The following is a 12951-nucleotide window of genomic DNA, read 5'->3' as shown; positions in this document are numbered from 1 at the left end:
TTAATTCAGAGAATATCGAAAAGAGGAGATTCCAAATTACTGATAGAGAATATCAGAGCAGACATATGCACAAGTACCACCTTTGATGCGAAAGGAATCGTACAGCGAATAATTTGGACAACTGAGATGAGTAGTGGTTGAATCAATCGATAATTGGGATTCTGTTAGAAAAAGTATGTGGGGCTTGGCAAACTAAAAGTGGAAATGGACATCACTGAAATTGCAACTGAGACCATGTGTATTTGTGAAATGAATGAGGAAGTGTGTTGTTATTATTATTATTATTATTAGCTATATGGTGCAAGGAAGCCTGCACCAGCCAAAAAAAAAAAAAAAAAAAAAAAAAAAATTCTGAATTACCCTGAGAGAGAGAGTAGAAGGGAATCACCAAGAAAGTTTGGTAGGCTTAGTTCTTTTCGCAGATATGTTTGTTCTATTAATTTGACAATTTATGATATAGTCAATAGTAAGAAAAGGCGGTGAGGTCAAGTTGTATGAATTAATGAAATATTTGCATATAGCACAAACACTACTCGGACTCCCTCCAGTCACTATCTGGCAGAGTAGAGACAGTGAGATTATACACTAGCTGATTTGTAAGCCTCCTAAGAGTTACCAACAGGTTTGGTCCGCTGGACTATCTAATGGCCAGTCTGCAATCACTGTTTTAGAACTGTACCCTTGAAACATAAGGAAGATTGGATCTCGGCATGATGTCCATCATAACCTCAAAAGATATTAATCATTCTGCATGATGGAAGAGATAGAGGGATAGCCAGAGATTTGGTCTGGAAATTAAACATGTGTTCTACTACTTCAAGCCTCCAATAAGCAAAGGGGTAGTATTGTACCGGTTGAGCATCATCTATAACCTAGTATCGTCTGGTAACACAGGAGCAGCATTTCTTTGTGTAGTGTGGATGCCACACTTTGACCCTTGCTTACGTTGGTCACCTCCAGTACACTAGGTGCTGTATTTCAGAATCTGTACATGGGACTAATATCCAGCGTTAATTATAGTCCCACCATTGTGAAAGTGAGGATGTAGTCGTCACAGAACTGGACTTCACCAAAATTCAGTCCACTTGACTCGATTGTCACCTGAATATCAGTTCCATCAGCACTTTACACTCCCAGGTAACAAGCCCAGCTTGTCATATCTAAATTTGATTCCTGAGAGAATGTCTGTGACAGTCTCAAAGACCTGGATTGTTACCAGGATTATTTCATAAATTTAAGAATAATAAAAAAATAAAGTTTAAAATTTGAGAGAGTATATATTCTAAAGGTCTTGCTGCTTAGAGGGAAATGTTCTGGTATCTTGGTGGTCCAGTTTGCCCTTGATTTGCAATAAACTGCATATATTGGAATTAACCACTGTGTTTGTGTCATTTATTTCAAGTTTTATAGCTACCATTTTAGAGATACAATCAAATTGCTTAAAATCATAATTCCAACGTTGCTAGAACACCAACATATCTAAAATCCTGAATGGGACAGATCACAAAAATTCAAAATGCTGACACCTCACACCAACACCAACACATCTAGAAGTGTCTAAACTCAAAGGTTTCAAAATGCTAACACAGTCAAACCGGTTTTGACCAGATTGCATTATGAACAGTCATTGTTTTAACAATTTGGTGTTCTGAACATTTCAGAATTTTAATAATGTTTGTATTTTGTGGTAGTTGCCATTTTGAACTGCATAGCATTCTGACTATGTAGGTGTTCAGCATTTTGATTTCTGATATTCTGATTGTCTAACAATTTGAACTAAACCTGCTACTGTATATGTGATTGCTGGTTATATGTAACTTAACAGTTTCCCAAAAGGTCTAACAGCAAAAGACTTTTCCAATATCTACTCACTGGCCAAATTAATGATCATTTCCCAACAGATCCAGGGAACAATTCAGTTACATACTCTATAAACAAATTTGCCTGCACACCATGCTGGATTTTCTAGTATTATGACATACTATAAAATTACATCATAAAAACTTACTAAGAAAATCAGTTTCACAACACACAAATAAGATTTACAATATTAGATGAAAATTACAAAAATTCCCTCCCAAAATAAGAAATATCCCACAAGAATAACAAAGAACCTTATGAAACACATGAATGAGGAATCCAGAATTCAATCTCTGAAAAATATCCTATTACACATAACGACAACAACATGTTTGCAAACAAGTGTGTACATAGACCAGTTTACCTGTTTTGCAAGATTAATAATGTGAAACAACTCATGGAAAGTGGGGATGGGGAAGATGAAAAGCCACACCACTGCCAACTATATCCCTGAGTAAGAAAGTTTTTTAAAAAATTTCCTAATTCATTGATGGAAGCTGAAGCCACTATATTCTATTGGTAAATGGTAAATGATATCCCCAAAGTTCATACATAATGCACTGTTACATTTTCTTAATGAAGATGGTGCTATTTGTGAATCTAAACAAAGCAACTGTGATGCTGCTTGAGAGACCAAAATGTGCTTTAACAACCAATCCAGATTATCCGTGATTTCAGAGACGCCAAGAGTGTATAATCAGTGTGCTTTTTACAGTCGAGCTGTGTGCGGCTGATATTTTAAAGGATAGCAACATAATGTTACTCTCAATGCTTTTTCAATTTCTCTATGGAGTACTAAATCCATCAGAAACTTGATGATTGACAATGTGTCCATCTCATAGCTTGTGGATCTAAGGTGTGGTCCACTGCTACCATATCAGAAACCCATTTCCCCAAACCTTTTTACCAAAGTGTCACTGTTGAAACAGTATATGGGCCTTTTTTACTACAAAGATAACGAAATTTTTTTAAATGTTACAACTGCACTGTAATTATTCTGGTTTAATAAGTAATGCTCAGTCTAGCTCACTATTATATTTAGTTAAAATTTATATTTTAAATACAATAATACAGTCGGACCTCTATATAACGAAATTGATCATTCCCTTGAAAAAATTTGTTATACAGAAATTTCGTTATAAAGAAATATGACCTTTTATTCGTTATAAAAAAAGAAAAAAGTACTGTAAATTCAGAAATATAGTAACAGATGGGAAAGAAGTGGGAATGAATAAATTTTCTAATATTTTAAAATAATTTATTAATACGTACATATTAAGAAATGACTATTTACATGATGCCCACAATTATTTGTACACTTTTAAGAATTATGTCATAAAATATTTGGTTATTTTTTTTGTTGTACACTGGATTCTACTGTACACCGTTCATAAAAATATTCGCATTTGTTTAAACTTTAAACACTCAAATATATTTTCTGTTACATTTTCTTCCCACTGAATGCCTCGGACGCAAAGTTTCAAATGCTGCAAACATTTGTTTGGAAGGTTTAATATTGCCTTCATTTTCATCCAACTCATCGACAACATTATCACTAGTTCTTTAAATACACTCCAAAATGTTGGAGTCACTCGGATATTCAGCTACTATGACATCATTATCAACTCCTAAAAATTCATCAAGAACAATTTCTCCACCGATCAAACCTCACTTAGAACTCTTCCCAAGATTGCTCAATGTCTTCTAGTAGTTCATCCCTCTCATCTCTGTTAATTAGCATTTTAGCAAAACCTACTTTTGCAAAACAATTCTTAATCATTTCCGTCACATCTTGACTCCACACTTTCGCCAACTCTGATATACACATCCACAAATTTATAACATAATCCACAATTTTTTTCAGTGTGCATTTTCAAATTCTTGATAATGCCTTGGTCCATTGGCTGCAGTTAAGACGAATTATTCAGAAGGAAGAAAACAAACTTCACACTTGTAAGTTTCGAAATTACCGAGTGAAAGTGGGCAGGGCAGTTGTCGACAATCAACTCTTTTTTTTTTCTGTTTTCTTTTGTAATCTTTCTATCGAAATTTAAATACCACTGCTCAAAAATTTCACTTGTCATTCAAGGTTTTAGTTGTAGTCCAACTTTAATGACTTCACTCCTTTGAAACATTGTGGTTGTTTACTTTTGCCTATTACCAAAAGCTTAAGTTTTTCATTACCAGCCATATTTGCAACCAAGAGTGTAATTCTCTCATTATTTTTACCACCTAAACATTTATCACCTTTAAAAGTCAGTGTCTTGTTTGGCAAACATTTAAAAAATAGACATGTTTCATCAACGTTGAATATGTTTTTGGACTCGTAGTCCTCCGTAATTTTTTTCAAAGCTGTTTCTTTCCAATGGGTATAGTCTTCTTTGATTGCAACTCTCCACTTTCATCAGAAATAACTTTTTCGAGTAAGCCATGACGCTCTTTAAATTTGTGCAGCCAACCAGAACTGGCTTGGAATGTTTTGTGCCCGAGAAAAGATGTGTACTCCATAACCTTTTCTTTTATTAATAGCCCTGATATCGACATGTTTTGGTCTCAAATCAACTTCATCCACATCTTCCCAAAGGCATAATTTCGCACGCTCCCTACTGGGTCCCATTTCCTGAAACAGTTTGAGAATCGAAACAGGATTTTTCAGAATGGTTGACACACTACTGGCAGGGACATCAAATTTTAAAGCGATTTCTTTCTTTTTTTTTTTTTTAACGTCACGATCTACACTATTAAGCATTTCCACTTTTTCACACTACACTCAAGGATTTCCTCTTAGACACTGTAAGGTTACTTGCACAGCAATTAACACTAAGCTGAAATTACGGACCACTGTAGCTACCATGTAAACAGAGACAGGTGAAATTTAGTGAAAGTGTGGATGACTCATTTCTTCAAAACAACAGATGAATTTTGAGATAAAGGAAAATCACTCTCTCCTAATTCTCTTAATAGAATGCTTACAGTAGAAAATAGGTTGACCAGAGCCAATGCCCGTGTCGGGAATATGCCTTAATCTTTCAGCTATGCACAGCTGACCAGTGGGACTTCTCGGCATATTACTGTATAAGTTGTATAGGTTTTACTTCTTTTTAGCCATTGCTGACCCACTGCTGGGCAAAGGCCTTTCCCAAACTTCTATGTTTTTCTATCCCGCACCCTGGTTGGCTAGTTTCCTCCTGCAGGGTTTTACAGGCACCATTAAATTGTAAAATGTTTTAGCTTTAATTCGTGAAATTAAAGGCTTTAATTCGTGAAATTTTAGCTATTAAAAACTAAAGGGATTAATGCTTAATCCTTTTAGCTCTTAATTCGTGCTTTCTACAGCATCAGCTCTATTGCCTAAAGGCCAGAGGTGTGAACAATGCATACCCAGGTCTCTCGAAATTAGAAAAGGAAACTATTTTCAACATAATGACCAAGGGGAAATCAAAAAAGTTCGCTACATAGAAAATTTCGCTATATGGAAGTTTGTTAAAGAGAGGTCCGACTGTATATTTATTTCTTTACACAGATATATTTATATATTTTAAATTTAATCTAAAATTTATATTTCAATTAGTAGAAAACTTGTTGGAGAAAAATGGCAAATAAACAATCCTACACTTTATGCTCATTAAGTGTCACTCAGTGAAAAATTTTAAGCATGTTTGCAAATGTGTAGAGCACCTATGATCTTAAGCAAGTCTGTTCACATGTAACTTAGTGAATGGATTTCATTCATGAAATTTCATATCTGGATTTTTTTATTAAAACAATTTGGTGAGCCTTCCTGAATCTTATTAAAATAAGACAAAAAAGAATCAGTTAATTTTTTTATTTTTATCTGCATCTCAGGTTATTTATAAGTATAAATGAATGTATATTTCGAATGTAATTCTTCTAGCTCCCTTCTAGTTCAAATGTAATTTTCAAGTTCAGAATTGCACTGGTCAACAGCTAAAATGTTTTGATAATAAAATTAGTCAATTTCAACTAATATTAATGTTGTAAATACCAATATGACAGTTAAAATGGATTATTAGTTTCAGTTTTTATGATGCTATACATGTCACTTTCAGCATGTTTTTGCTTGAATTTTAGGGAAATTTGGACTTGAGGTACAGTTTGGGTGGAAACACTGCAGCCATTGATGCTGTCACACTATTTCCTATCTAGATGTGCCAGTCAGTCTGAGATAGGTATCTGCCCGTGTTACACTTGTTGTTTTTGACTGAGCAAAAACTTAAAAATTTAGCATGCTGCGTAAGCATGTAAATAGTGCAGATATTTTTTGTTAGGTTTGTAGTGAAGTGACATTTGCATCACAGAAGTGTCCCATTACTCTAATTAAAAAAGTATACAACTGTTATTTTGGCTGCAAGGTTGGGGATCAAGACAAAAGCTTCCATATCACCTGATATATAGCACCTCATATTTGCTGCAATATTTGAGCTTCTGATCTCTGCAGCTAGTTAAATTACAAAGACCACTCAATGCCTTTTGCTGTGCCTATGATATGGAGAGAACTTTCAGATCGTATAATGGACTGTTATTTTTGTATGGGTTTGCTCTTCGGCAGGGGATTTTCTAGAAGAAACAGTGGACCTTAAGCTACCTGAATGTACCATCTGCTATTCAACCAGTACCTCATGGAGAAGGACTTCCCATTCATGAGCCACTAGCTGAATGTTTTAGAATGTGATGAAGAGTCAGGTGATGGCAGAGATAAATCACGTGAACTCCCCCCCCCACATCAACAGATCTTGATTTTATTTTCAATTTCACCTCTACAGAGCCACACGAAACTTAACAAAATGAATTAAACGATCTTATCAGAGATCTTGATTTAACAAAAATTAAGGCAGAACTTTTAGGCTCAAGATTGCAACAGTGGATTCTCCTTCAAGATAATGTTGAAGTGTCTGTATACTGGTGCCGCTAAAAGAATTTAACCCATTTTTTAATGTGAAAAATAACCTTCTTGCCTGCACTGACATCAATGGTTTAATGGACTCACTTAATATTGACCACAATCCTCAAGACTGGACACTCTTCCCAGATTATTCTAAATTGGGTTTAAAGCAGTGCTACTATATAATGGCAAATACTACCACCAATCTGAATAGGCCATGCAGTTCATATGAAAGAATCATACGATAACATGACACTTCTTATTGAATCCATCAACTATAAGGAGTACCAATGGCAGATTTGCAATGACTTAAAAGTTATTTCCCTGCTGCATTCCTAACAAGAATGCAGCAGGGAAATATAAAGTTTTGCTGTTTTATTTGTGAATGAGACAGTAGAACATGGTCTTCTCATTATACAAGAAAAGACTGGCCTTCAAGGCAATCACTCCATCCACAGATAAAAAATGTCCATTACAGCCCATTAGTTGAGTCAAACAAAATTCTCCCCTCCCACATAAAATTGGGACTTATGAAACAATTTGTTAAAGCCATGGATCAAGACTGACTAGCTTTCAAATACATCAAGGAAAAATTTCCAAGACTTAGTGAGGCTGAAATAAAGGAAGGCAAGTTCATTGGCCCAAGAGATAAGGGACCTTCTCAAGGATGAATACTTTGACCAGATCCTCCATGGTGACGAGAAAGCAGCCTGGGATGCTTTCAAACTTGTAGCAACAAACTTTCTGGGAAATGACAAAGCCGATAACTATAAACAACTTGTGTTAAACCTTCTGTTGTCATACCATAAATTAGGCTGCAACATGCCATTAAAAATACACTTTCTTCATTCCCATTTGGATTTTTCCCAAGACAACTGTGGTGCATTAAGTTATGAGCATGGTGAGAGGTTTCATCAGGACATTTCGGCGATGGAGAAGCATACCAAGGCAAATGGAACTCTGCAACTATTGGTTGACTGTGACAAGAGATGCCCCAGATGTGGGATAGGTGAAAAAGAAATGTAAAATGTGAATCAAGTGATTTTATGTATTTTGCTGATCAATGTGATTTAATATTTTTTCAATAACTAAAAATTTATCAATTCTTATTGTTTTAAAAACTGTTTTGTAAAGATTTTATAATATAACATGCTTTTAAGTATAAGATATATTAAAAAAGTACAGTAGATGTTTTTTATTTATCCCATTTTAGGCCTACATAGCATATTTTATAGAATATAAGATATAGCAGGTATTTTCAAGACTTGAGCAAAATTTTTTTAATACTGATTTCTCCACTCTGCATATGCAAAACAATACAGAAAAAGTAAAAACAAAAAAAAAGAAACAAAAAAATATTGAAAATTTATTGTTAATTGAGAAGGAAATTTCAGATGGCTGCCAAATTTTTGGTATATATTCTGTTGGTCCCAGGGAAGATGTTAGGCCCTTATTCCAGCTGCTGCTCATCACACGAATGTCATATTGTGAACTTTTGGTAAACACTTCTTGGATATAGCATAAATGTTTTCAACCACTAATATATGTTATTTGATAATGAAACATATTACTTAATTTGCAATTTTTCCTTTTTTCTTTTTTAACAAGCAAAACTTCACATATAATTCTTTTATTTTCCTGTGCTGAACTGGCCAACGTATTTATACTATTTGAGTTTTTAAATGTTGCAGAACTATATAACTATTCCATATTTCTATTAAAGCTCTATATCAAGTAATTTAAAAAAAAATAATAATAAATAAATAAGTGACTTACAGCATTAATTCGAACTGTAGCAAGATCAGTTTCTTGATCTATATCTTCTACAATTCCTTCAAACTCTCGACCATCAAAGAGCTTGACTGTTACTTGGGCTTTCTGGGCTACCACATGGGCATTAGTTAATATCAAACCATCTGAAGCAACTAGGAAACCTGACCCATTGGATATTGGCATAATTCGGTTGGTCAAAGGATGTCTAGAATAATATTACCATATTTAATAATAATAATACGCACTTAATATTTTTATCGAATGACACAGATACTATATAATATTAATAATAATAACATTTGGAACCTTAGTCCACAAAGATTTATGTTCAGCATTGGCAATATTGCAGAGCCCTTATGATTTTTGTCATTCTCAAATAAAGTTGCTTCCTCCTATGGCAACTTTCAATATCTTGAGGGAACCATTTTACTAGCAGAAACCACTGAAAAACAAGTCATTAAGATGTTCCTAGATGGGCACCTTGATTAAACCATTAACATATTTTTTCTGATTTGGATCATGTGCACAATTTTGCTGTTTACATCATTTAATGTGTAAAGTGCTCAACTTCCCTCTCCCCTCACACTTGGTTTTCAAAACAGTTTCATTATTTAAAAATATTTTCATTAATAACTGTTGAAACAATCAGTTTCACAATGACTGTTTCATTCTTTTTTGCAACCATATGTCTCAGCCCCTCAGTGTATTAGTATTATTATTAACTTATATTATAACTGTGTTTATATCAGCATTTTCTTTAAATAAAAAAAACTATTTTCAAAGAGGGCAAATAAAACTATTTGTGGGTGCAAAGAGATATTCTTATATAAAGGTTAAAACTTTTTAAATTTTAAACTAACTACATTCATGAAGCTGCTATAATTACATAATTCTGTACTTGTCTTCTCATCCATGCAAAGCCACAAAAATATGAGACCTGTCTAACAAAGCATTCACTAAGCTACTGAGTTACAAACATTCTTGCAGCCCAGCTAAAATGTTTGTGTGTGTGCACGGAAATACTGAACAGTCTCCAAGCTTAGTTGCAAGACTAACTGCAACCAGCTACACCAACAATGCAAGACTGCAAAATCACATCATTGTATGTGCTACGCCAACATGTTTACTTCTGTAGAAGTAAATAATATTGCTATTTACTTCTACAGAATTGCTATTTACTTCTACAGATTATAGTAGAGTACACGGTAATTAATTGTAGCAGATGATAGTAGAGCACACTAATTAATAATTATATGCTAGCTTAATTTGGTTAAAAAAAAAAAAAAAAAACTGGTGGATGCATAAACCTTCAACCTGATTACATGCCACCACTGGAAACTGGTAGCTGGGGGGGGGGGGGGGAAGAGTAATTGATGCATTTAAGGTCTAATATTAAAAACAGCAAGAGATTCTTTTTAAGTTACTCATCTCAATGAGAGGCTCTTGTATTATTAATATTCGATTAGTAAGACATAGTAACTAGCAGCCATTAATATCAGGTATTTAAAGGGTCGGAGCAAACAATGATAGAAACATAATTATATTTTATTTCTAAGGTGTCACAAACAGAAACAGATTCAAATTAATGAAAAATAATTGTAGGCTGGAAATGGAAAAAAAATTTGCTTTCCACAACTGTTTAAATGGTCAGCAAATAATGCAGTTTGACTAAATTTTTCATATGATATTAGCATTAGTAGAGGCATATGATGCAAGAAAACAAGCTTATATAGCATCAGCCAAAAAAAAAAACCCCTTACCATTTGCCCCTTCCATTCACTCCAAATGTTTGTCAATTTTAAGCAAGCTTTTGTCTGAAACCAGAAGTATGCAATTTAGAGAGTAAAGGTACATCATAACAGCATTTGATGTAGGTGTACAGAAGACATTTTACATCGGTGGAAGAAACAGAAAAATGGATTAAAAAAACTATCATTTTGTCTAAAGTACTTAATTACTTGAGTGAACATCACTTGTTAAGTATATCTCATTTGCTTTACAACTAAATTACTCTAATGTGTATATACCACTAAAAATTACTAAATTTTTAATGGTATATACACATTCAAGGCTTCTGTGATAATTCAATTGTATTTGCTCACTGTGAGATATCCAGTTAATACTGGATATCTCAGTGAGCCAGTTAATAGAGGCCATGTAACTTAAGCTGTCTTAATTTCCTTTCCTGAAATTATAACCCATTCCTTTGCCTTTAACTACTGCTACCTCTCTCTTCATCATCCACCATAGAACTCTGTGATCATTTCCTGCTACTGGTTCCTGTACTGCCAGCCCTATCATGTCATCTGGTTCATTGGTGATGATAAGGTCTAGTATATTCTTTTCCCTAGTATTAGTATTTTCATTGACATGTTGATACAAATAACAGTCATCTAGTTGATTTAAAAATTTTGTCCCCCATGTCGAGTTTCCTTCCCATTTACTCCAATCACTTAGAGGAAAATTAAAATCGCCCATAATAAGACATTCACTCTTACTTGTCCATTCCATTTGCATGTACAGGATCTCATCATAATCTTCACAATCACCAGGCCTGTAGATTAATCCTACTCTCTTTGTTCCCAACTATCTCACACCATACAGATTCTATACTAGCATGCAAAATATCTGAATCCAGGACAGCTTTTGTCATGCTCAGGCTGCTTTTGATAAGAAGCATGACCCCATCACCCCTTCTATCTGCCCTATCCTTCCTATATACATTGTACATATCATACTGAAACTCATCATCATCCCAATTTCCGAGTGGCACCATGTTTCTGTAAGCCCTATTATGTCAGCATTACTTTGCCTAAACAGCAGTTCGAATTTATTCATTTTATTGACGATACTTCTGACATTACTGTATAAACAATTTATACTTAGTGTTTGTATAGTTAACTATCCTGACACACCCCTTGAAGTTATTTAAGCTTGCTTCCATGGCATTAGCTACCCACTCATTTGAAACGTTTCTGCTCTCAGACCATCTTTCTAATATGATCTGTTGTGGTAACAAACAAGAACTCTTCAGGTAAGTGCAAGCATTACTTTGACCAAAATTATCATATAAACGCATATCTATATTACCCTTGTCCCCTGAAACTAGCAGCTTCCCTGAACCTTTAAGGTATCCTCAATGATACTGGCAAAAACCGTTGCACCACCTTTGTTTAAATGTATCCCATCACTACAAAACAGATTCCTTCTACCTACAAGTGTGGGCCAAGCTGATAAAACTTTCCCCCCCAAAAGCCTTACAGAGTGCTTCAAGCCTTGAGTTAATCCACAAGGCTTTCACAGCATATAACAGGTAGTGGTGACTGTTGAGTGGATTGTCCAGAGCTGTCCACTCAATACTATAAAAGAGGATCCGAGAGCAAATAGAAAGATCTATTGCAGAGGTTGTTCCTGTTAGAAGATGGATGCAAGTTGGTGAGCCAGTATTTAATATGGTTAGAATTTCTGTCAATAAGCATTTCAATGAGCTGTCCTTGTCTGTCTGCATTAGTAGACCCCACAATGGATGGTATCCACTGAAGTCTCCCAATAAACAGAAAGGGGTTGGCAACTGCAGAATAAGATCCTCAAGTTCATGAAGGATAAAAGGATGACTGGAAGTTCAAAACAAGTGTCAGAGTAATGCCAATTACTCTGAAAAGGTGGCTTTCCTTTCTGGGCCTCTCCCTACTTATTGTATGGCAAAGAGCTACCCTGATATACAAATCAAGAAAACTGTTATTAAAACAAAAATACAATCTGCCACTGAAATGCTCTTTAGAGAGAAAATGCTTTCAGAAATGCATGGAACGATTGATACCAGAGCCTTAGACCAGGGCAAGTACATCATGTTACAACAGCAGAAGTCATAGTGGCAGGGGAAGAAGAACACGTGAGGAGATTGCCACAGAATGCAAGATCAGTGCTGGTTTGGTGCATGCTATCATTAGCGAGGAGTTACACTTTTGAATAGTGTGTACTCAATGGATTTCTCAGCATTTAACAAATCGAAGGAATGACAATGTGTATTTGGTGCTTCATGGATGGCAAACAAGAGACTCATTCTTAGAATACATAGCAACCAGAGATATATCCTGGGTGTATGTTACACATCAAACATGCAAATTTGCAGTAGTGTCACACAAAGTTGCCTTCACTGAAAAAAAAAGGCATACCTAAGCATCAGCTAAGAAAGTGTTGCTTGCTTTATTCTGGGATCATAAAGGAATGATTTTGGAACATTACCTGGAGGCATGCTGTGATGTGCTTAAAACTTTTTAAAGCCAGCAATTCAAAATAAATGTGGTTTCCTGTCCTCAAGCAAGTGCCTGCAGCATGATAACACTCATCCACACACTGCCTGCTTTACAATGAATCAGATAGAAGGGTGACACAAATCATTACAGACCAGTTAA

At 34.9% G+C, this 12951-nt stretch overlaps 1 protein-coding gene across 1 annotated transcript in view; it reads right to left on the bottom strand.

Annotated features, from left to right (window-relative positions):
* HtrA2 (HTRA2-related serine protease) overlaps positions 1-12951 on the bottom strand; it is a 66792-nt gene that overhangs the window by 34813 nt on the left and 19028 nt on the right. The window contains exon 2 of the mRNA XM_090371961.1: positions 8540-8741. Coding sequence (XP_090228087.1) covers positions 8540-8741 — 202 coding nt within the window. The remainder of the gene's footprint in view (positions 1-8539; positions 8742-12951) is intronic.

This window comes from Mastigoproctus giganteus, chromosome 4 (assembly GCF_048544385.1).
Source record: "Mastigoproctus giganteus isolate SK-2022 chromosome 4, ASM4854438v1, whole genome shotgun sequence".
In the NCBI taxonomy this organism is placed as follows: Eukaryota; Metazoa; Arthropoda; class Arachnida; order Uropygi; family Thelyphonidae; genus Mastigoproctus; species Mastigoproctus giganteus.
The sequence above is the reverse complement of the archived record's forward strand: the minus strand, read 5'-3'. Positions and strand labels throughout refer to the sequence as shown.